Below are 27,120 nucleotides of genomic sequence, written 5' to 3' on the forward strand. Positions count from 1 at the left end.
ACTATTTTTGCCTGAGTCGTGGATTTGTTGAATTTCTGAAGTTCTTCCTTTTTGGTTTTAGTCGGAGGCTCAGAGAGGGTAGGCTTTTCTCTCTTTCCCTCGACGATATCAACCGCGTCGAACAACTCTAGAACGTCCAACACTCGATCTTTCCATGTCGGCCAATCTTCTGCTCCTTTCAATGGTTTTATACCTTTCACGAAGGGGTCTGCGGTGCACCGAAAACGTCGGTACGGTACGGTTGTAGCGGTCCCAGTAGCTCAGCCTAGGGGGTGGGGGGTTTGACCAAAATTTCAAACTAATTTCTTCAAAATTCAATAGCCTAATATTTCTTTATGAGTTTTTTTTGTATATTTTTTTGTATTTTTCTTTGTATGCCTTTTTTTTTGTTTTTGTTTTAAGAGGGCACCACCTTGTTTTTAAAGCAGGGGAGGAGGGTTATAACAAGGAAAAAACCCATATATGATATAAAAATAGTGAAGGTGAGATATCACTTGACAACCAATATGAATTAAAATTCTATGAAATAAAACAAGTCTAGGATGATTCTAATCACTAAACACTAGAAAGAGTGATAACACACTTAAATATTCTACCAAATAAAACCCTTTATCAAAATAGTTTAATGAAAATCCAAATTATTTACTGGTTTTACGATACTGCAACCCGGCACTCGACTCGGCAAAGAAGGCAACCGAGTGGCTTAACAATTATGTTTCGTCAAACTTTGCCGAAGTTACTCTTGTTGACGATGAAACGAACCCTATACCTCAACCAAGACTTCAAGTCCTGCCAGAAAATCTTGTAATCTCGGCATGACTATGCAAATAAGGGAAAGTGTTGAAAATGCCTGCCTTTTGTTATTTGTAATAGTCATACTATAGATTATGTGAATGTTTGTTTACTATCAGCTGTCTGTTTTGTTGTCCAATAATGTTCCTTGTCATGAAAACATTAATGAGAAATACATTTGATTATGTTATAGTTTAAATTCGTTTTTCGTCGTAGTTTTACTTAGATTATCCCTAAACACCTCCACTTGGGAGAATAATTCAAGACTTTTCAACAATTGTATTAGGGTTAGGACATCAATATTTTGACTTAGTTCTGATGTAGATGGTAGATTTTTGTTGTCCATGTCTGGTATTCTTCAAATTATGTAGTGTATGAAAATCCAATAAAGAATAATACTTACAAAACAGTTAAAACAAGCTTCTTAGTTCATGCTTGTACTGCGCCAATGGAATGTATTTACTTAATCAATTATATTAAATAGTATTCATTTCATTTTAGAACAAAACTTTTAAAGGTGAACTTAAAAACAAAATCATAGCAACAAGAAAACAACTATTATCATATGGTTAAATTAAAACAGTAACACATGACAAAAATAATGTCAACAAAAGCAAACAAAGACAAACAAAAATTTTTTTCACACAAAAAATATGTTGTACAGGGATATCTATTCTGACACATAGATAATATAATTCTTACGATAATTTGTTTTACATTTGAGCGCTTCTTATAGGGACTTATGTCCCTACAAGCCACTAGTATATATATAAATTTTAGTGCTTTTAGCCTAAAGAGACATCAAAATGAAAAAGTATATCGGTCCCTGGCCTAGGTCTTACCGTGCCACCTACGGTAATAGCCTCTTCCCTATAGGAAAATTCGCTAAAAAGTGGTGGGGAACTTCCCCTTAAACCGCCTAAATATAGTGAACTGATTATAGTACTAACCATACTTCCACATACAGTACTACCAGGTAATGGGGTTAATATACCGGATAGTAATGTCATAGATAAAACATACTCTCATAGTAGATTTGTCACCCTTATGGAAAAGCCGATTTTATTGATAGGTAGTTCTGTACGTAGCATTGTAGAGGCTGTGTTTTGTTTACAATTTGTTTCTTGTTATTTCAGTAATTTAAAACCCTGTATAGCATAAAAAAAGGATCTAATCATAAACAATAACTCGTCCCTTAGTTATACAGTATTACCAAACACTAAAGCAAAAATCATAATATTAACTCTAAACTAAAAGAAACAAAATTTTGTCGATAATAGCGATCAGTGTCACCGAACATGAACTAGACACGCAAAACAAGCTTCAAAATCAATAATGGGATGGGAAGACTACTTGTGCTGGTTAGTCTATGATAATTCTTAGCTAAGACAAACTCGTTCAGTCTAAAATATTATAATCATGTTTTTTATTGTAGGTATGGCGTAAAAATACTGCAATGGGGAAGTTTCAAAGGTCTAAAGGAACTGAAGCAGGATGGTGCAAAACATACATGCTTCAGATCAAACAGCTGAAGGAGGTGTCTCTCCTGGAGGAAGAGATTAAAAAGAGGCTAAAAAACTTCAACATTAAAACTGAACGTTTCAAGAACAAGCCTCTGTGGAACAAAGAAGAAAAACCATTGATACTAAAGGTGATAAGAGATTACGTTTCCACACAATTAATACAAGCTATGTTGTATATTATAATTTCAGTTAATTTTACGTTTGTTTTATACCTGTCTAACGTCAATATAACGATACTGAAGAGACTTAACTGAATATTCATATTCTTTAGTCATATTTTTTTTGTATACAAAGGTGGTACAATGAATAGTGTCAATAAAAAGAAATATAATTACAATGAAAATAGTAAATAATAAGAATTAAAATAATAACAATGTTAAGAATTAAATACAAAATTAATATAACCCAAAGCTACCTATGCCAGGGAGGTGGACAACTTTTCCATAGAACAAATGGCTAAAATTAATATGTAATCTTTGAGTTGTTTCTTAGGCGTAGCGGATTTTTATCCCCCTGGAATTTTACCCCCTGGGCAAACGTGACGTCACACACCAGGGGGTAAAATTCCGGCCGCGAACTTTTGAGTTCCGCGACATCAGCTTGATGGATTAAACGCGGAATTAAACATATAATTTCACGGTTGTGAATTTAATCAGAACACATCAAATTATAAAAACCTAGAATGTACGGCCCGGATTTTTACCCCCGGAATTTTACCCCCCGGATTTTTACCCCTGGAATTTTACCCCCTTGCCAGATGTATAAATTAGTGAGAATGATTACTTATCTTCATTCAGTTTTAATTTAATATTAAACATTTTATTAAGTAGCCTATCTTAATTTATTTGTAACATTAACTAATCGAACAGGTTTTTAATTTTAATTTTGAGATTCGTGTATCAGGATTCGATCTTTAAAGCCAACTGTTGTTAATATGATCAAAATAAAAACAGAGAATTCTGTTTACTTAGTTGAGATTACAAAATAAATAAATAAAGACTACTAAATAATGAAATGTTTACAATTAATTAAAAGCAGAAATAAGAAAATCAATCGTTCAATTTATAAAATCGGCCAGGGGGTAAAATTCCGGGGGTAAAAATCCGGCCCGTACATCTTCAGTTGTCTAAACGCTAGTTATATGGACAGGGGGTAAAATTCCGGTTTTCATCGCTAATCTAATTAATCACGCTCTGACTATTTTCATTAGACTTCCAAATCCGCGGGGGTAAAATTCCGGCCGCGAACAAACTTTTGGCCACTCAGGTTACTACGTCATAGTGACATCAGCTTTGCCCAGGGGGTAAAATTCCAGGGGGATAAAATTCCGGCGACCCGTTTCTTAAACTTATTAAAATCTGTTTCTTTTTTTAGGTCATTGGGGAATTTTAAAACTCTTTGGACGGTTGATTGGAAAGGAAGGTTTTTTTCATAAATCTTGAGCCTGTGAGGCTCTACAACCCACCTTTTTGACTAAGGTTATAGGAGAGGCTTGTTATAGATTGTTCACATAAATCTTGTTTTTTAACAATTAGTATGACTTCATATATATATATTGTCCATAGACTGTAAAAACATTTTTAAATTTGTTATGTGTTGTTTGGCTGAATCATCCCCTTTAGCTTGGGCATAAGCTTTTTTGCTGTTTTAAAATAAAATCCATATTTATTTGTTTTGTTGAACCGTATAATGCTATGCCGAATATTCGTTAGATTAAGGATTTCATTAAAACAAGGTTCGTTGTTGAGGTGAGGTTTGCCGGAATTTTGTTGAGTCAAAGTTCATAATCAGCATGAGTCAACTAGGTCGAGGTTTGACTTTTCAGAGTTATCAAAATGATGAATCTAGATGTCTCAGTGTCAATTTTTGCTGAAATTGGTGACGCCACTTCCAGGGTGGGAATTCCTGTCCTTAAGTACTGATGCCGGCCCTTGTCCAACCCCTAACTAATTTTAGCCCCACACGCTCGCAGTATCACAGTAAATAGTTTTTTTTGTTTTTTTTTATAGTCTGTTATATATATGTTATAAGGATTCACAGATGTTCAGAATTAATTGTTATTATGTTTGTTTATTTCAATGTTTACATAATGAAATGATTATATTGAGTTTTATACAGCTCTTGATATTAAAGAAAAGGTGATAAGAAAGAGATTACGTTTCCACTTTCCACACAACTAAAATACAAAACATGTTGTATTGGCCTATTAAAATTTCAGTTGGTTTAATGTTTGTTATATAAGTAGTTATATAAAGACATATCTTTACTGTAGCAAACATGCAGACTTAGCAAATATCTTGTAGCTTTTTAGAATTTTTACCCTGTTTCATAACGAAAAGAAATTAATACATAGACCCACCCCTAATCTATAAGTAACATTATGCTCAATGAGTAGGTCCTGAAATGTACCGCTTAGATAGCACACAGTTGTTTTGACTAGCTGATTACTGTAACAAAGACTTTGTCATGCTACATATAGTTGGTGTTGGCCGGTGCATTCTATCCAAACTTCTACACGTGCAATATTCAGAATCTAAATGCTGAGATGGATGCTGTCAGGGTCCTCAATAGTCACAACCCATATCAGTGTGTCTATCTACAGAACATGGTGCAGCCAGCTATCTTGTACATTGACCAGATCAAAGAGATCTTCCGGGAAAACCAGATCTCTGACAACATCATGGTTGATTATGACACTTCGCAGTAAGTAGCACTGTTTGTCAGAAAGCTCGTTAGTTGTGATAATGGATAGAGAAACAAATTTAGGGATGTGTAAGTCTGAGATTTTCAATCAAGCCGAGCCAGAGCTGAGCTTTATAAAAAGCTCAAGGTTTTTTGCAGTCAGAAACCTAATTTTTAAAATTCAATTTAATTTTATGATGTAGAGTTAAAAAAATTTTTTTTGTAGATAATAGAATGCATTAAAGAACTAAGTTCATAATAAAGGTCATCTCATTTTATTTTCTACAAAATTGAATGTTTCCTTAACCTTCCGTCGGGCGCATTGATTTTCAAACACCAAAGGGCGCACACGGAAGTTACCTCTGGGAGTACAAAAACTATGCAATGATGAGTAATAGCAATAAAACTGTAAGAAAGACATTTTTTATGAGTTATTACACTATTACTTAAGTCGTATATAAAATAGAAAATGTTATAAAAACAAATAAAACTAAGTTAGTGTTGTGGATAAAAAAGATTTACTTTTTGTACTTATACAGTACTATCGTATATTAGAAGAATACAAATTTGAATATTGTATGACATAAAAACACGTACAGTAGACCCCCTCTTAACCGACCTCGTATTAACCGATAGTCAGATTATCCGCCTTTGATCAAAAAATAATACAGTTTGTTTTAACCGACCTTGCTTTGAGAGTAGCTCGGTTTAACCGCCGCTTTCTAGGAATCTCGGCATTTCCGCTCCCACGCTGGGCGATGAGATCTGAACCATACGCTTATCTCAACAGGATATGACTAACAATAAGTTATTTTGTGATGATTACAAAAAATATAGCATAGCCTATTGTCAGTTTGTCATCATCGTTCGTAGCTCGAGCAAATCTGATCTGATATGTTATCTGTGCGGCAAATTTATAACATCATAAAGTGCGTTACGATTTTGAGAACTGATTATCTTATCGCTGGAGTAAACAAACAACGCAACTTGTAGGGAGGGTAGGGAAGGGGTGTTAACAACTCCAAGGTCAAGATAGTTTTTGTGCCTCGAGCCTCCAGTGAGAGGCTATAAATAAACGTCCTGTCTTGTAACAAAATGGTCGCTTGTATCTTTAATGACGACAAAAGGTTCTTTACTGTATTACGATGTATTTGGAAAACATTAATTAGTACATTACAGTAGTAAAGTTATTAAAATAGGAATTTTATTGACTCTTGCCTAGTATTATAATATATTCACTGAAAGTAGGCCTATTTGACTTAACCATGTTTTGTGTTTATTTGTGACATTTCTATCAGTATGAAAAAGGAGATAAGAGTAGTTTATTTTATAAATAATACAAGTATGACTTCAAAATAATGATTATATAATTCCAAATGAATAGCACTTTATTATGTTATGATTTTAGGGATTGCCCGTTTTATCCGACCTTTTGAATCATCCGACCTAGGTCCGGTCCCATTAGGGTCGGTTAAGAGGGGGTCTACTGTACATGGTCTAATAAAAATAATAATTTTGTACAAGGACAACTGCTGTCAAAGCTCTTTAAAAAAATTGCAATGGTGTTTGAAATAAAACACCTATTGTCTAATACAAAAAAACATTTGTTAGAAAGACCACACATTTTGTCAAAGCTCTTTTTCTGGAAAAAAAAAAGTTTTCCGAACACACGTATCATTAGTTAATTCTTTTAAATGTTGTTCTTTGTCCTCCCTTTCAACACTAGCCAACAATCTCGCAATTAGTTCTTCTTCATCCATTTTATAATATCGTCAAATAAGTTCAAACACAAGGGTGCACACGGAACTAGGCTCCGGGAAACCCGTTGCATCACAGGGCGCTCATGGAAGCTACTTCCAGTAGTGACACAAACCACTCCCCAAGGTCGACTGACAACTGGGAAAGGGGTAAGAGTATACAAAAACGATTCTGCAAAAGAGGTTCGTGAGGTAAATCAGGCCACAGCCCTGCCGAACATGTACCATTGTTTTTATAACAAAAAAAAATAGTGACCCGGAGGTCACTTCCGTGTTGCGCCCGATGGAAGGTTAAAATTGGTGCTGTCATAGACGTAGAATACAACCAAATAATAAATAACTATTAGAACAATAAATAAAACAACTTTTGGAATTTAAATAATTGTTAATTGAAATTACTATAGCATTGTATGTATAGGTCATATCCTAAGTTCTGTGTGCCTGTATGTTTGTAATACAGTTATTATTTCGGTACAATACATTGGTGTAACTGTGGCTTTGTTGAAGTGTAAGTATCATTTAGCTCAGCGTCTGTTGTCACACTGTCCTGTTGTCACACTGTCCTGTTGTCACTGTCGTTTGAGGATTTGATATTTGTTGCAATCTTCTAATAAATCCAGAGAAGGCCCTAACAATTGTTTTTGTTGAAAGTTTTCCATGTGCATATTTTTCATATATTTTACAGGAAGTTGATTGTAGAGTTCAATCAGACGTCAATGAGCACCCAGGATATTGGGGAACGTGAGCTCCATGCTGATATCCCAGGGGAGATTGTAATGCCAGTTTATCGAGCCATCAAGCTGAGGCAGCTCAACGTACCTCTAGCTATTCGTACTTTCTCGTAAGTTCAACTAAGAAGTGTAAACTAGTCTCTTAATAATTTAATTTATGTCTGCCGGTTTTCAGTAGTTGATAGACTTGTTTTTTAAATTTAATTTTTGAACAATGTGTAACAAAATACCCGGTCCAGCCAACGGCTTAGCCTCCACATGTAATTTCCACTAAATTAACAATTAATATATTTGTAAAAATTACAGTTCAAAAGTTATTGTAACTTGTGTTATTTTCCCATTAAAAAATCCCATAAAATTACTAAAAATCAGATTTTAGAAAAAAACCATTTTTGACTAAAATTAATGTGTTATGGTCCTTATAATTAAAAACTAAATAATGCAACCCCCATTACTAACAATTACGGTTCAAAAGTTATTGCAACTTTTGTGATTTTTTCCTATAAAATTATCATAGTTAACTTACTTGCACCGCTCACCCATTAAGTCATAAGTAATAAGTCATTTATTTAGCCAAATCAACCAAATACAATTAGTGTTAGCTATGTCAAAATACCATTATAAAGGTTGTTGGCAAGCTTATGGGAGAAAGTATGTGTCAGATTGCTGATACCGTTTATTTTAATGCCAATGCACATTTGAATGATAATCAATGTTGACTATTTCATTTCATATAACTTTATTCATTTAAGTACAATTCATAGATACAGGAATGGCGTCAAGAGTAATTTATTTAATAAAACTAACTTAACTAAAATACTCATCATTATCATGCATGGCATAACAACATACCATCAATATTAATAGCTTTTCAGATCAAATAAATTAAAACAAGCAATTTAATATGGAAGTGTATACATAAATATATCAAAATTAAAAATATAGATAAAATTATTTTAAAACCAAAAGTTTTAATTTAAATGAAGTAGAGCAATTAATAACTTATAAAACTAAAACTCTTCAAAGGAGTACATAGCCTTGTTGATAAGAAACTATTTCAATTTTGATTTAAATTTATATTTGGGAGTTTCTAATTTGATTTCTTTAGGAAGTAGGGGTCTGCGGTGCACCGAAAAAGTTTGGTACAGCCTAATTATAATAATAAATTACTTTCAGTTTACTATCGTAGTCAACGGACAGTTGGTTCCGAGCACATAAAAGTCTTATCAGATGTTTGTTTAGATCTTCATAATTTATTACTAGGGTGATGATGCAATAAAAACCCCATTATCAGTTCCAAATCCATTAACATTTTATCACGACAATCATTGTTGTATTCAAGTACTTCCAAGAACTGTTGAGTTTTATCACTTTATTTCTTTACGACTTTCTCCAATTCTATTTTATCATAAAAATAATAGTTTTATGATGACTGTTAATTGTTATCTCTAACTCAAGTCAGTATATTCAATTTGCCGCTGGCCATTGCCTACTGCCATAAAACTGTTTATGGCTACACATTAAACTTGTAACTAATCTACAATCTTATTTTATAAGTTAAAATATTTGTTATAGATATTTTATCTTTCTATTGACAACCCACAAGCATAGTTGTTGTTTGCATAATTTTTGTTTTCGTTATTCAAGCCTACTCGGTCTCAAATTATGTCATTACATGTTCTGTATCTTGTCTTATATTGTTAGATGTGGCTGTTTAAGGCTTAAAATGTTTTTTAGTTTCCTGTATTTTTTTGTGTTGTGTTGAAGGTACTTTATGCAATCTAAATCTTATGAACTAGATAGTGATTTTGCTACCCTCATTGTAACCTAATCAATTTATATATAGGCCCTCCTAAATAATTAGGTCTAGGCCTGGGTCTTTTGATTCTTTGGAAGAGCTTTAAAATATACAATCTAACCTTGATATAACGAACCTCGATATAACGAATTCCTTGATATAACGAATTTTTTTTAATCCCCTAGAACCCTCCATAAGACACAATGTATATTTTACCTCTACATAACGAACAAACCATAACAACGACCTTGATTTAACAAATTTTTCGTGATTTCGGCTAAAATAAGACACCTCAATATAACAAATTTATCATTGTCAGAACCTCTACATTGCGAATTTAACCTCTGCATAACGAATTGTCTACGTCTTTCCCTCGATATAACAAATCCCCCACCCAATTATTGTTTTGGGAAAATCTGTTTCTTTATCAAATGGAATGGAAAGGTCACGTCATCGCTTGCGCTAACATTCGTCTGCTCCGTTTTACATCTTTGTCTGCTGTCGCTGCGTGCGCTATGTTGCAACTGAGAACTGATTTCATTCACTGAGGACTGATGACGACGTAATGTTTAGTAAGCTGTGATTGGGCAATATGGGATAGCTATGCTGAATTTTACATTTTTTGGATAAAGAGAAAACTAAGAAAGACATTGAATCTGTCTTTTACTGATAATACTGTTTCATAGACATACATTCCATAAACAGTAGGGATGGACAGGTCCCAAAATTTAAAGAAATTTTCGGAAAAAAAATGTCCCGATTTACGGGACAGGATTACATTTTATTCGGGAATTCCAAAAATATTGGATTAAATCCCAAATCCCGCAGAGACCGCGAGTCATACCGACGATCACCCCGTGATCGCGGAGTCATACCGACGATCGCGCCGTAACCGCGGAGTCATACCGACGGTCGCGCCGTAACCGCGGAATCATACCGACGGTCACGCCGTCACCGCGGAGTCATACCGACGATTCCGGAGATACCACGAGTCATACCGACAATCCCACAAAGACCGCGAGTCATACCGACGATCACCTCGTAACCGCGGAGTCATACCGACGACGCACCATGACCGCGGAGTCATACCGACGATCACTTAGTGACCGCGGAGTCATACTGACGATCGCGCCGTAATCGCGGACTCATACCGACAATCGTGCCATGACCGTGAGTCATACCGACGTTCATGCCGTGTCCGCGGAGTCATACCGACGATCGCGCCGTATCCGCGGAGTCATACCGACGTTCGTGCCGTGACCGCGAGTCATACCGACGATCACTTAGTGACCGTGGAGTCATACTGTTGATCGCGCCGTAATCGCGGACTCATACCGACGATCATGCCGTGACCGTGAGTCATACAGACGATCATGCCGTGACCGCGAGTCATACCGACGATCGCGCCGTGGCCGCGGATTCACACCGACGATCATGTCGTGAACGCGAGTCATACCGACGATCATGCCGTGAACGCAGAGTTATACCGACGATCGCGCCGTAACCGCGGAGTCATACCGACGATCATGCCGTAAACGCGGAGTCATACTGACGATCGCGCCGTGTCCGCGGAGTCATACCGACGTTCACACCGTGGCCATGGATTCATACCGATGATCATACCGTGACCGCGAGTCATACCGACGATCATGCCGTGACCGCAAGTCATTTTGACGATCACAACGTGATATATAGGCTCTCCTAAATAATTAGGTCTAGGCCTGGGTCTTTTGATTCATTGGAAGAGCTTTAAAATATACTAAGAAAATTGAGCCTAAGATAAACTAATGATTGATATGATTGATATTGTGGATGTTAACTTTGTAAATGAAAAGACAATAATCTTACTCTGTGATAATCCAAATTTTAGTTTAAAAAAAAAAAAAAACTTTTCAAGAGCTGTATCCATCTTATAACTAGTTTTGAAGCTGATAAAAAATATGCTCTTTGTCATTACTTCATCATAACCTCTAATGAACAGCTGGCAATTACACTGTCATCGTATACTGAATGCTTTTAGGCTTATTTTTTATTTTTTTATTTTAAAAACAACTAGACATTGTGTTGGTTGGAAATAGTTTACCAGTTGTGTGACATTATCTTGTCAATAAATGTTTCAAACATGTTTGTTAATAAAAACTCTTATCCTATTTTTAAAACCACTTTTATCATGGCTATTCAAAGTATCTCAGAGTAAAATAGGTAAAGCCTTTATCTTAACTGTGATTTTTCTTGACACAATCCTCGTAGTAGTAAAAGGTATTGTTTTAATAATGTGTGGTACAGTAATTGTTGTTAGAAAACCATGAATGTAGGATACTATACATTTTCATAGTCATGTCAATGTATTAAAGTTAAAAATAATGGTTTAAATACAGTTCTGAGCAAAAAACCGCAAAAATATGGGTAGCCACGTGCCGTACCGATTTTGTACCGAGAACCGAGGTACAAAATATTGTACCGTACCGAACCGTACCGACCTTAAATTTTCTGTACCGCAGACCCCTACCAAGAATTTGATGTGGTCTTTATTTTGAATTGTGTTGTTATCAACTACAATTCTTTGCAGATTTTGCAGTTTAGTTTTCCTGCTTGGAAACACATAAAATTAGTTAGTTTTGGAAACTACTTATAAGCTATTTTGATGCATCTGTTTTATTTGTTAGGTCCTCTGAAGCCAAGGAGAGATTGCTTGCGCTTGAATCATCAAGAAGATCAAAACTTTCCTCTAGATTGCAATCATCAGAATACAAGCCCTTAATACCGTGGGACCAACAGATAGTTGAAATGACTGTTTCTCATGTAAGAAAGTTTTTCATTCTTTTGTAATTAAATAAAGTTTATTTGATATGAAGTCCTTAAAATTATTAAAAGTGCCGTTTAGCAAATTTCTCTTATAGGGAATAGTCTAATACCGTGGGTCTTACGGTAAGACCTGGATCCGGGACTGATTTATTTGTCATCTACGGTAGAACCCTGGTTAACCGAATTCAGGTTAACTGAAACTCGGGTTAACCAAAACGGTTCCATAAAATAATACAGGGCTAAAATGTAAGTAATAGGCTACGTAATGTAAAATGCTTTAGTAACTTCACTTGTTTAGCCTACTCTAACCCATTGTAACATTTCTGTAGCTGAAATAAAATGCCGTATTATATAGACATTGTTTTAAATTCATTTTTCCCCGTGGTAGTACATTATTTCGGTTAACCGGGGTTCTACTGTATTTTAATATGTCTATTTTTGCACTTGTGTGCCAAAGGCATGGATTAAATTAATATATTAAATGTAAGCTGGTTGGATATAATTTGTTATTGTTTTCAATGTATAATTATTTTTACTATGGATAAATAAAACTGTGTTCAAAAAATTCTTAACTTATTTCAGTTTTATCAAACTTTTAAACTTCTTAAACTAACTAACTTTACCAACGTACTATTCAACACCTTGATTTAAAATAATCCGATTTTGATCAAATTTTCTATTAACGTGTAAATATTTATACACCTGACCAAACCTGTCAAATTTTTATTGTGATAACCGACTTGCGGAGTGTGACCCTGCCACAGATCACCCTCCCACGCCCTCTAGTGCTGCCGCCTCAGTCCAGGACTGCTTATTTAGGTTTCCCCTAATTCGTAGCCTGGTGGAGCGATCGCTATCCGCCACCTGCTACCCGCCCAATACCTGAGGTTCAGTTCCCAGATTTAGGGTGGAGAAAAGAAAACTATCATAACGACGGAAAATAAAAAATTGTGTTTAAAATAGAAAAGTTCTTAATTATAAGAAAAAGGATATAAAAGAAGAATTTAAAATCATCCAAAACTCCTTATTTAATTATTTTTATAATGAAAAGACAAAAACAAACTCCAATCCATAAAAAAAATTGAGAAATCAGAAAAGAATCAAATACCTAAACATCTTAAAAAATCAACCTAACTACTTAATCAAAAATTTAAATTGAACTCAAAACATATGTGACACTGTTTATTTATTTTATTTGTTTACATATTTTAAAGGGGTGAGCGAGTAGTGATTTTTCAAGTAGAGTCGAATATTTGAGTAAAAACTCGAGTCGAGTAGTTGAATGTAAGTAGGCCTAGGCCTAAATAAGTAGTTTAAGTATCCAAAAAAATTTCTAAGTTATATGGTTAATAATTAAATTATTATTATTAGGCCCACTAAAAAATTATGCCTAGCCTACTTGTTGGCTGCAGCATCAATCACAATCACTTGTTATTGTGTGTTTTATCTATACTTAACTTTTCTTCCTCCTTACTAACATGATAAATAACCTAACTAATAACTTTAAAAATAATTTAAATAAAGAAACAGCGTCACAGCGTGAAAGTCGGTATGACTCCGTGGTCACGGCGTGATCGTCGGTATGACTTGCGGACGCTGAGGAATCGTCGGTATGACACCACGATCATGGCTTGATCGTTGGTATGACACGCGGTCACAGCGTGATAGTCGGTATGACTTGCGGTCACGGCGTGATCATTGGGGCGTCGTCATGACTCCACCGGTCACGGCGTGATCGTCGGTATGACTCACGATCTCGGCAGAATCGTCAATATGATTCCGCGGTCTCGGTGTGATCTTCGGTATGGCTGCGGTCACGGCCGAATCGTCTGTACGACTCGCGGTCACTGCGTGATCGTCGTTATGACTCCGCGGCCATGGCGTGATTGTCGGTATGACTCCGCGGCCATGGCGTGATCTGTCACTGTAGCCGGGTATATTAATTTGGCCTTTACTGAAACTCACAAATTTCTAGGTTATGTTACAATCAACTTCAAACTGCAGTTGTCATGTTGCTACCACCATGGATTGAAAATTGCACAACCAAAATCACAAACAGAATCAGTTTATTTTACTTTCTATCAGGGGTCTGCAGTACACCGAAAAAGTCTGTACAATTACCGTCATCGGTTTGGTACAGTATTTTACTAGAACAGTTTCGGTTCGATACAGCCTATAGTAATAATTAATTACTTTCAATTCACTGTGTTGGTTAGTAGCACATAAAAAAGTTTACCAGATGTTTGTTTAGGATTTTCATAATTTATTACTAGGTGATAAATTCAAGTATACTATTAATACGTGATAAATACGGGCGTACATACACGTTTATTTTTTACTGCACGTAATACAGTAGTGCATACACATTGCGTAAAATAATTTGTCACACTAACTTTAGACAAAGAAAAAGCTTTAAAACTGGCATTTTGGAGACTTAGTTTACTCAAATTTTAACCAAACCCCCCAGGCCCCCTTTTTCGCCCCCCCCCCCCATGACTGTTCTAGATCCGCCAATGGTATGGCCATGGCGAGTGGAATCGGTAAGGGGGAAGGGGAGAGTGCAACATTGAAGCTATATTTAGACTTGCACCACAGGGCTGGCGTGGCCGGGGATTCTAATTAAAGGACAATGATACAAAGTTGTTTTTCCGGACAGCAATCCCTTGCCCGGTTTGACTAGAGATTTTGTTTTTTCCTTATCTTTTAACTTACCATATCGTTATCAAGACGTATTGCAGGAAAGTAGTAGACCTCTTGCTAGCTCTGCCGCATGACGATATGGATGGTTGTTTGTTGAACATTATAGTATTACGCTGGACTAGCCTATATTAAATTAGATAGTAGTTCTTTGTAGGAATGGGGATTCAATAAGACATTAACACAAAAACAAATATCATTTATTAAATTCACACTTTACTATTTGACTCAAATTTTCAAGTAGTAGCTACTACTCGACTCGAAATTGAGTATTTGGAAAAGCAGAGTAATTTCTCGAAAGTCGAGTACTTGCCTACCCCTAGATACTTATAAATCCATGTATGTATTACAATACAATATTACAATCAATACTCTTATTATACAGGGTGAGTTTCTACTGACGCCCATAACTTCGCCAGTGGATTCTACTGATCAAAATGAACAAAAAAGTTGCTGTAAACCCTAGTCCGATTCCGAACCGTTTGGTCGTACGTAATTGAGAATTTTGTATTTTCTAACAATATTGGACTTTCTGCTACTATTTACTTTATAAGAATAAAACCAATTAATCTAGTGATTTATATTAAAAATAATTCGAAAGGGCATTAAATTTGCCACAAAACCAAGGTTACATGAAAAAATATTTCATTACATACATCGGTCCCTAGCCGAATTAAAGTAAAAAATATCATATAATAGTTATTTTGTTAAGTTAAGTTTAAAGACCCCTTTTAGCGAATTTCCCATATAGGGAATAAGCTATTACCGTAGGTCTCATGGTAAGACCTAGACCCGGGACCGATTTTCTTTTTCGTTTTGAGGTCCCCAGAGGCCAAAAACACCATCCGTTCAAATTCATATATATATATATATATATATATTTATATATATATATATTTATATATATATATATTTACATATATGTCCGTTAGCGCGATAACTCGAGCAAAATTGATCCGATTTTGATGAAATTTGGTACAAACGTGTAAACCTACATTTATTCGAACGAGTTCGCGAACCAGCATAATCGGACCATGGGATCAGGGGTTTATGGGGGGTTTTATGGGGTAAAAATGGGTTTTTCTCATTTTTGACCCTAAAAACTTAAAATTTCTAAATTTCTCTCTAGACCATTTTGAAGAGCTTAAAAAAACAAATAATTTGATATATTGAAGTGTTTTTGAATGTTCATTGACTACGGAGAAAATTTAAAAAATTGTAAATTTAAAATTCCCATGTTATTATTATGGAGAATAAATAAACTGTTCTAGTTTGCTTGTTTATGGATATATTTTAATCAAATTTGGCAATTTGGTTTATTTCATACTAAGCTATCAATATTTCAATTGAAAAAACACATCTCAACATCTTCCCCGTAGCAGCAAACCTAACTACTCACTAAAATTAATGTTATTTAAATAGGAAATAAATCTGAAAATTTATAGGGAATATTTTAGTAGAAATCAAGCCGGGTAAATGGAAATTCGCTTAGTATGCAGGTTTGCTGCGACGGGGGTATTTCTTACTTTATCCTGGTGCCACGCAATGTCCAACTAGATAAAAAACTTCCTCATTTAATAAGCTTTAAATTGATATGCAATTTTAAATTGTTGTAGGTAGAATTGACAGAAAAACTACTATGAAACTAAATAAAAACCAGGTTTACGAGTAAGGGCATTCTTATTTAATACGACGCAAATGAACACAACATTTTCATACAGTAACTCAATGGTTACTTTGCATTAACAAATTAATTACAAGCATTTAGAATAGACAATGTTGATTGCTTCTTAAGCAAGTTTTCGAAATGACCACCATTTTGTCTGATGCAGATGCGGACACGTTTTCTCAACTCTCTAACAGTAGCATTCAAGTTTACCGTATTGCGTAGTCGTGCAGTAGCTGTGACAATTCGGTTTCTCACTTCTTCAGCTGATTCCACTGGCGTCCGATAAACCTCTTGTTTAAGGTACCCCCAAAAGTAATAATCCAATGGAGTGACCGAGGAGGCCAGGCAACGGTTTCACCTCTTCCTATCCACAAGCGGAAATTGTTGCTTAAATAGTCACGTAACTTACATTGAGATTGAAGTGCGGAGGTGCGCCATCAGCTTGGTACACAATGCGATCACGCAAATTCAATGGAATGTCCTCCAGGAGTTCTGGTAGGATTTTAGTTAGGAACTGTAAGTAGTCAACTCCATTCAGTGTTGGAGGAAGGTCAAGATATGGTACAATCACTCGATTTCCTATCAGTCCAGCCCACACATTTACCTTGAATCGTGACTGACTCCTAGATTCACGAACGAGGTGCGGATTATCGTCAGCATAGTGATGCTCATTATGGAAATTAAAGACGCCATCTCTCGTAAACGAACATTCATCAGTCCATAAAATTGTTTTCAGGAAATCCCTGCTGTCATGTTGCCGGATCCACTGACAAAACTGGAGCCTCTGAGGTGGATCTCTCGGCTCAAGTTTCTGGACGCGCGTGAAATAAAATGGGTGCAACCCCTCTTTTCATAATAGTTTTGACACAAATGTTTGAGATACCCCAAACTCACGGGCTAATGTCCTCGTACTTATCCTTGGATCTTCACTTACCCGTTCCAAGACAGCCTCTTCCAATCCGACATCTTGCATAAAGTTGCCAACTAAGCGGCCGTTGGTGGGAAACTTTCCATTTTCACGCAAACACTGGTAGACGCGAATAAATGTTTTTCGATCAGGAATCCGCCTGTATGGAAAGCGTCGAATGTACTCGCGAACACTTTCAGACGCATTTCCAGAACAAAAACCACAAACATAATGCATATCAGCATATTCTGAACCTGTGAAAGGATCCATCAGGGTGTCTAGTAGTCGGAAAAATCGGGAAAGTCGGGAATTAGTATTGAATTTCAAAATGGTCTTGAAAAGTCGGGATTTAGTCTTAAATTTGATTTCAAAGTCGGGAATTTTTATGATTGTGCCGCGATCGTCGTCTTCCGTTTACGCAACGGCGAAAGCCTATGATGATTGTCCTCACGGCCTCGGGAAATGTTCAAGATTTTGCCGCGATAGTGGACGACGACGATGACGTTTCCGTGACCGCGGGAGATGACGATGAAGTTTCCGTGACCGCGGGAGACGACGATGATGTCTACACGGCCGCGGGAAATGTTCATGATTTTGCCGTGATCGCGGACGTCGATGATAACGTTTCCGTGACCGAGGGAGATGACGATGACGTTTCCGTGACCGCGGGAGACGACGACGATGTCTACACGGCCGCGGGAAATGTTCATGATTTTGCCGTGATCGCGGTCGTCGATGATAACGTTTCCGTGACCGCGGGAGATGACGATGATGACGTTTCCGTGACCGCGGGAGACGACGATGATATCTGCTCGGCCGCGGGAAATGTTCATGATTTTGCCGCGATTGCGGATGTCGACGATAACGTTTCCGTGACCGCGGGATATGACGATGACGTTTCCGTGACCGCGGGAGATGACGATGACGTTTCCGTGACCGCGGGAGATGACGATGACGTTTCCGTGACCGCGGGTCTACACGGCCGCGGGAAATGCTCATGATTTCGCCGTGATCGCGGACGACGACGACGTTTCCGTCACCGTGGGAGACGACGGTGATGTCTAAACAGCCGCGGGAAATGTTCATGATTTTGCCTTGATCGCGGACGACGACGATGACGTTTCCGTGACCGCGGGAGATAACGATGACGTTTTCGTGACCGCGGGAGACGACGCTGATGTCTAAACAGCCGCGGGAAATGTTCATGATTTTGCCGCGATTGCGGATGTCGACGATAACGTTTCCGTGACCGCGGGAGATGACGATGACGTTTCCGTGACCGCGGGAGATGACGGTGATGTCTAAACAGCCGCGGGAAATGTTCATGATTTTGCCGCGATTGCGGATGTCGACGATAACGTTTCCGTGAACGCGGGAGATGACGATGACGTTTCCGTGACCGCGGGAGATGACGATGACGTTTCCGTGACCGCGGGAGATGACGATGACGTTTCCGTGACCGCGGGAGATGACGATGACGTTTCCGTGACCGCGGGTCTACACGGCCGCGGGAAATGCTCATGATTTTTCCGTGATCGCGGACGACGACGACGTTTCCGTGACCGTGGGAGACGACGGTGATGTCTAAACAGCCGCGGGAAATGTTCATGATTTTGCCGCGATCGCGGACGACGACGATGACGTTTCCGTGACCGCGGGAGATGACGATGACGTTTCCGTGACCGCGGGAGTCGACGATGATATCTGCTCGGCCACGGGAAATATTCATGATTTTGTCGCGATCGCGGACGACGACGATTACGTTTCCGTGACCGCGGGAGATGACGATGAAGTTTCCGTGACCGCATGAGACGACGATGATGTATACACGGCCGTGGGAAATGTTCATGATTTTGCCGTGATCGCGGACGACAACGATCACGTTTCTGTAACCGCTGCAGTCAATGATGATGTCTAAAAGTACTGTACGCGGAAGATTTCATGGTAAAGAAAAACAAATTCGCTATTAGAATTTTTTATTGCTGCATTATTTCTTTACTTGAAACACAACATTATCATAATACTACTTTATGACAAAGACAAAGAGATGGTGTAGTATTATTTAGAAAATTTGGTTAAGCGATAAAAATTGGTATCGGTATCAAGAATTGAGAATCGATACATTTTGGTATCAACACCCACTAATTGTGGAAAAAACTAGTCTTGAAAAATCTGGAATTAGTCTTGAAAAGTCATTGAAAAATGGTGGTCATTTCGAAAACTTGCTTAAGAAGCAATCAACATTGTCTATTCTAAATGCTTGTAATTAATTTGTTAATGCAAAGTAACCATTGAGTTACTGTATGAAAATGTTGTGTTCATTTGCGTCGTATTAAATAAGAATGCCCTTACTCGTAAACCTGGTTTTTATTTAGTTTCATAGTAGTTTTTCTGTCAATTCTACCTACAACAATTTAAAATTGCATATCAATTTAAAGCTTATTAAATGAGAAAGTATTTTATCTAGTTGGACATTGCGTGGCACCAGGATAAAGTAAGAAAAAGGGGTCTTTAAACTTAAACAAAATAACTATTATACGATATTTTTTACTTTAATTCGGCTAGGAACCGATGTATGTAATGAAATATTTTTTCATGTAACCTTGGTTTTGTAGTAAATTTAATGCCCTTTTGAATTATTTTTAATATAAATCGCTAGATTGATTGGTTTTATTCTTATAAAGTAAATAGTAGCAGAAAGTCCAATATTGTTAGAAAATACAAAATTCTCAATTATGACCAAACGGTTAGGAATCGGACTAGGGTTTATAGCAACTTTTTTGTTCATTTTGATCAGTAGAATCCACTGGCGAAGTTATGGGCGTCAGTAGAAACTCACCCTGTATTTTCTTTGAACTTTATGACTAGCCTATTGGTTGTAGGTTATGATGTTATTTTTTGGATTGTATGAGCAGGTGGAGAATGCTGGCAGTTTCTATGGACATATCTGCCCTGAAACCCAGGAGAAGCTGAAAGATGTATTTATGCTGTTGAACAATTCCGACTTGCTGTGTGCCTGTGACGAGGTTGATGACAACGTCATATACGCGGCTCCCTTCAGAGACGAAGGAGAAACTGAACCCAAATACTACCGAGCAAAGATCATTAGAAAGCATTCCCAGCATTTTAATCACAGACCCATGGTAGATGTGAGTATGCCTACCTTGTAGTGCATTATGTGCATTTTCAATTATGCTATGTGAAGGAAAACCAGTAATTTGATTTTTTTATGTTTAAATAACCAGAAACATAAATTTATAAACATCAGGAATTTTGTAAAAATTTCAACTTTATTTTTTATACTAGATGAGTCTTAATGGTCAAACTTACATTATAATTATAGTAACTACACCTGTGGTGCTTATAACAGAAATTTTATTTGTTTTGGTTCGGTCCTTTTTGTGATATAAGATCTAGAAAATAACCAAAGTCGAATAATTCATCATATTGATAGACTTGTAGAAAGATATAGACTGTCTTATATGCCAGCTTTAAAATGAAAAAATCAAAAGTAATTATTTTATACTTTGAAAAATATAGTGTGAAAAACACATGTTTATAGGCCTATGCTTTGCATTTTACATGCTTATCAAATATTTATAGCATTTAATTATATATATATATATACTAGCTGCTGTACCCAAGATTCGCAACGGGAAGAAAAATCTGTTTCATAATCATTGAAATAAATTTAGAATAAATAATCTAGCTTATCATAAAGTTTTAGATTAAACTAGCAGCTATATCTGTGCCTTGCAAAGGGGTCAGTATGCAAAAGAGGCAATGTTGGTTCTTTGCAAATGCTTTAAAAATGGTTTCACACCTACCATTTAATTTAGAAACAAAATTGATCTGTATTACTTAATTTGATAATAGTAAGATTTTTTTAACTCGGACTGTAAACACTTATTTAGGATACAAAATCAATGATAGATTTTATGAATAATCAAATAACATGTTGAATGGTTTGTACTGTAAGCGAAAATCTAGCACAATTCTTCCAAACCTGCCAAAAGTGTAGTTTTCTAACATAAAATTATAATCGGACAGATGGGAATTTGCTTAGTCTGCAGGTTTGATGTGGCGGAGGTATTTTATTTCCTATTTCCATGAATAATTTCTTTTACAATGACTTATTCCCTGTAAAATATTATTACAGCATTTCACAAATATTAGAACAGACTCAGTATGGATCATAAACATAAACAAATGATGCAACTGAAAGAATCCTATACTAACTAGCTGTTACCCATGGGCTTCATCCCGTTTGACTTCATAAGTATTATACTCTAATGGTTTTAATAAAACTATTGATTGGTTTAGTTAAGCTGAAATAAACAAAACAGAATACAGTAATACCTAATACAAACAAATAATCCCCCCTGATTAAGGTAATAAATTGAAAGAATAACATACAAATAAGTACTACAGCTGAGGTATTTTCAACATCAAGTATATGGAAAGTTCCCTTTGAAAAGGAATTACATTTTATGGGTGTCTTCAAAATGACTTCAAAATGAAGTGTCACTTGATAGGGGTTTCTATTGAAACATTTTTAGTTGTACCCCAAATCCCCCCTTTTGGGGGACACTCAAAAATTTTAAATCGAAACCCCCTTCAAGTGACATCTCATTTTGAAGTGTTTACAAAAACTTAAAGAATGGTGAAAACCAGAGCTCGCTATCTCTTCTCTATCCAAAATGGCAGCCAATATTAACAATTTTACCGTTGATTTTCCACCATTTGAGGAGCTACCATTTTGGATAGAGAATAGATAGCGACCTCTAGTTTTCACCATTCTTTACGTTTTTGTAAACACTTCAAAATGAGGTGTCACTTGAAGGGGGTTTACATTTAAAATATTTGAGTTGCCCCCCAAATCCCCCCTTTTGGGGGACACTCAAAAATGTCAAAATGATAAAATGAAACTTCCTGCTAAGATTGCTCGACCACCAAAAGGATATCTCTGTATATTTACTTGGAAAAATATTAGAGGTGGGGGTCTTGACTTGTTATTCACCCTGTATATACACAGCATGAATTGTTAATAGTTTCAAATGTACAAACAGAGGACGACAAGAAGTACGAGGTGCAGTGTCAGTTAAAACTCTTATGGCCTTTTTTTTGTAATCAACCTTAAAATTAAGAATACAATGGAAACTCCATGTACAATATCGAAACTTAAATTTATTTAATTAAAATACAAAATTGATATTAAAAGAAAATAAAGGGTTCACAATAAAGTTTACAATCAGTGGGGAATGAATTTAATAATGAAAGCTTTAGGCTAAGCCTATTACAATAGTTCTAAAGGTTCAGGTGTTATAATTTATTGCATGAATCTTTCTCAGGTGGGGTGATCGAGCGGCATTTGAATTTAATCTTGTGATTTTATATAGCCTAATTAAAATTTTGTTTGAAATATAAAATAGGTTCAAATTATAGATTGGTTGAATTAATTAAAGTTCTGAATATTAAGCTTCTATTAGTTTCTTGACTTTGAATTTGAGTACAAATGTCCAAAGGTTAGGCCTAAAAATGTTTTAATGGCTTCCAAAGGGGAAATGTCTATTGGAGTGATCTCACCAAATTGATGTCTTCTTCGCAGCAAAATTTCTTGATGTTGTAACTTAATTATTAATGTTTGTAATAAGGACGGTTCTTTTTCAATCGAATTTCACTAATTTAGGTTCAAATATAGACACTTTTTTATAAATTTTGATATTAAAATAGGTAGTATCCAATTTACATCTTCATATTAGCTCAGCTCCATTGGAAGTCATGAAGGTCTGATGCATTGTTGCACTCACATATGTCAATGCTGACTTAATCACATAAAATTGTAAGCCACTGTTCACACATATATTATAACAAATTTAATTTGCTAGAGAGCTAAATTATAATTTTGAAAAGTTATTTAAATAAAATTATATTGAATTTGAAGCAATTTTGTTACAAAAGTTATATAGGCTATTATATATTTACACAAAATTATGTTATTTGAAAATTTCTACATTATATTGTTTCGAATCAATTACCCATTGGTCTGTTTGGTCATATATTATACAAGGTTTGATAAATTGACATATTGATACAAAGAAAAACATATGGTGAAAGTTAAAATTATCTATGAAAAATATAAGTGGAAATATTGAATTGTTACATTTTGAAGAATAAAAAACCCATCTATGATCGGAGAGCTGCCCGAAGAAATAATGCCAAAGCAAGCCCTGGACATAAAATAGGAATGGTAAACAGTCAAAGCAGCATTTAGTCCCGTTGTTTTGAAGATGACCCTTACCCTTAATCCAAACAAAGCTTTGGCTAACGATTTAGTCACCTGAAATTGATGTTCTGTCCATTTTAAATGTTCATTCATATACAAACCCAGAAATTTTATGTTTTCTGAAGCCTTGATTTGTTCCCCAGAATCCAAGCTGATGGTTACCTTTTCTGTATTTAACTGTGGATTGTGAAAATGAAGTAAGTGTGTTTTTGAACAGTTGAGATGAAGACCATTTTGTTTTAAACAAAGTTCTATTTTGTTCAAATTTTCCGATGCTTTGATAGACGCTAGGGCAACAGATGGGGTTTTGACCAACACAGTGGTGTCATCGGCAAATTGTATGATTCTGGAATCCAATGTGGCAGCTAGATCATTTATGTAGAGAATAAAAAGAAGAGGTCCAACTTTAGACCCTTGAGGAACGCCATGAAGAACCGGACACCAGTTTGAGAAATTTTTAATGTTAGATTTATCTTTTATTACAACTCGTTGATAACGTCCCTGAAGATAGCATTTGAACCAGGCCAAGGAAGAACCAACAATTCCATATAGTTTAAGTTTTTCCAGAAGAATGTCATGCCTAACACAGTCGAAGGCCTTGGAAAGATCACAGAAAACACCAATTGCCCTCTGGGATCTATCCAGGGCCTCCACAGTATCAGAAGTAAGCTCAACTACTGCATCTGAGGTACTCCTTTTTTTTCTAAAACCAAACTGATCTTTGTTGAGTAATTCGTTTGTTTCAAGGAATGGAACTAGCTGTGATAGAGCAGCCTCTTCAAACAACTTTGAGATGACTGGCAAAAGAGCGATTGGTCAATAGTTAGTTAGATATTTCATGGGAGTCACCTTTTTAAATACTGGTTTGATTTGTGCATATTTTAATTTGTCTGGAAAAGAGCCTGCTAACAGTGATATATTGATACAATGAGTTAGAGGTTTTAAGATGCAAGGAGCTAAAGATTTTATAATTTTTGAGTTTTTTTATACATGAAAAGACAAAAGATTCTGATACCTATTGAAACTTGAAAGAATTAGGAACTTTTAAAGATGCCTTTTTTGCGCTCTTAACAGATTCTGAAACAGAAACATGAGAATGAAAATCTTTTGCTACGCTTGTAAAAAATTTGTTACATTGACTAACCATAGAGGTTATTGTCGTCGTGGGGGTTATAAGTGTTAAATGGTTCCTATTCCATTCTTGCTTTTTTAATCACCATAAGCCCATTTGTAATTCAGGGTGTATACCAACCGGGAAAACCGGGAGAACCGGGAAATAACCTTGAATTTGAAGGGACCTGGAAAAAACCGGGAAAAAGCCGGGATTTTTGGACCGATTCCGGGATTTTTATTTTGGCCCCGGTAGAAGATTGTAGTCGTAAAATACGTCTTGCCGCGATTGCGTTTTCGTGACCACGGGAGACGACGATGACGTTTCAGTGATCGCGAGACGTGACGATGACGTTTCCGTGACCGCGGGAGACGACGATGACGTTTCCGTGACCGCGGGAGACGACGATGACGTTTCCGTGACCGCGGGAGACGACGATGACGTTTCCGTGACCGCGGGAGACGACGATGACGTTTCCGTGACCGCGGGAGACGACGATGACGTTTACGTGACCGCGGGAGACGACGATGACGTTTACGTGACCGCGGTATAAACGATGATGTATACACTGCCGCGGGAAATATTCATGATTTTGCCGAGATCGCGGACGACGACGATGACGTTTCCGTGACCGTGGGAGACGACGATGACTTTTCTGTGACCGCGGGAGACGGCGATGACGTTTCCGTGACCGCGGGAGACGACGATGACGTTTCCGTGACCGCGGGAGACGACGATGACGTTTCCGTGACCGCGGGAGACGACGATGACGTTTACGTGACCGCGGGAGACGACGATGACGTTTACGTGACCGCGGTATAAACGATGATGTATACACTGCCGCGGGAAATATTCATGATTTTGCCGAGATCGCGGACGACGACGATGACGTTTCCGTGACCGTGGGAGACGACGATGACGTATCCGTGACCGCGGGAGACGACGATGACTTTTCCGTGACCGCGGGAGACGACGATGACGTTTCCGTGACCGCGGGAGACGACGATGATTATGTCTACACGGCCGCAGAAGATTTTCGTGATTTGCCGTGACCGCGAAAGACGACGATGATGGTTTCTACATGGTCGCGTGATATGCTCATGATATTGCCGTGATTGCGGCCGACGACGATGACGTTTCCGTGACCGCGGGAGACGACGATGACTTTTCTGTGACCGCGGGAGACGGCGATGACGTTTCCGTGACCGCGGGAGACGACGATGACGTTTCCGTGACCGCGGGAGACGACGATGATTATGTCTACACGGCCGCAGAAGATTTTCGTGATTTGCCGTGACCGCGAAAGACGACGATGATGGTTTCTACATGGCCGCGTGATATGCTCATGATATTGCCGTGATTGCGGCCGACGACGATGACGTTTCCGTGACCGCGGGAGACGACGATGACGTTTCCGTGACCGCGGGAGACGACGATGACTTTTCTGTGACCGCGGGAGACGGCGATGACGTTTCCGTGACCGCGGGAGACGACGATGACGTTTCCGTGACCGCGGGAGACGACGATGATTATGTCTACACGGCCGCAGAAGATTTTCGTGATTTGCCGTGACCGCGAAAGACGACGATGATGGTTTCTACATGGCCGCGTGATATGCTCATGATATTGCCGTGATTGCGGCCGACGACGATGACGTTTCCGTGACCGCGGGAGACGACGATGACGTTTCCGTGACCGCGGGAGACGACGATGACGTTTCCGTGACCGCGGGAGATGACGATGACGTTTCCGTGACCGCGGGAAACGACGATGATGTTTCCGTGACCGCTAGATCAACGATGATGTTAACACCGCCACGGGAAAGATTCATTATTTTGCCGAGATCGTGAACGACGACGATGACGTTCCCGTGACCGCGGGAGTCAATGATGGTGTCTACACGGCCTCGGAACAATTTCGTTATTTTGCCGTGATCGCGGTTGATGACGATGACGTTTACGTGACCGCGGGAGTCAATGATGATGTCCACACGGCCGCGGAAGATTTTCGTGATTTTGCCGCGATCGTGGTTGACGATGATTACGTTTCCGTGATCGCGAGAGACGGCGATAATGTATACAAACCGCGGGAGATGTCCAGGATTTTTCTATGATAACGTAAGACTGTGATGACGTTTAGGTCACTGTGGGAAGCGGACACACAACCGCAGGAAATATTCAGGATTTTGCCGCCGTTGATAATGTGTTAATAAAAAATGAAGATACTATTCAGGATTTTGCTGCTATCGAGAGAGAGAAGATGTTTCCGTGGCCTTAAGTAATGATGATAATGAAAATGATTACTATAATAAGGATTATTACTTTTTCAACACTAGCTCACTGGACTTTAAAACAAATTTGAT

At 37.4% G+C, this 27,120-nt stretch overlaps 1 protein-coding gene across 1 annotated transcript in view; it reads left to right on the plus strand.

Annotated features, from left to right (window-relative positions):
• The window catches only part of LOC128987429 (probable ATP-dependent RNA helicase spindle-E), a 274,025-nt gene that overhangs the window by 151,116 nt on the left and 95,789 nt on the right, over positions 1-27,120 (plus strand). The window contains exons 13-17 of the mRNA XM_054408268.1: positions 2,228-2,443; positions 4,795-5,018; positions 7,440-7,595; positions 11,950-12,085; positions 20,277-20,510. Coding sequence (XP_054264243.1) covers positions 2,228-2,443; positions 4,795-5,018; positions 7,440-7,595; positions 11,950-12,085; positions 20,277-20,510 — 966 coding nt within the window. The remainder of the gene's footprint in view (positions 1-2,227; positions 2,444-4,794; positions 5,019-7,439; positions 7,596-11,949; positions 12,086-20,276; positions 20,511-27,120) is intronic.

Source organism: Macrosteles quadrilineatus, unplaced genomic scaffold (genome assembly GCF_028750875.1).
Source record: "Macrosteles quadrilineatus isolate MER2022 unplaced genomic scaffold, UCM_ALF_1.0 Scaffold_2__2_contigs__length_208266976, whole genome shotgun sequence".
NCBI classification, from domain to species: domain Eukaryota; kingdom Metazoa; phylum Arthropoda; class Insecta; order Hemiptera; family Cicadellidae; genus Macrosteles; species Macrosteles quadrilineatus.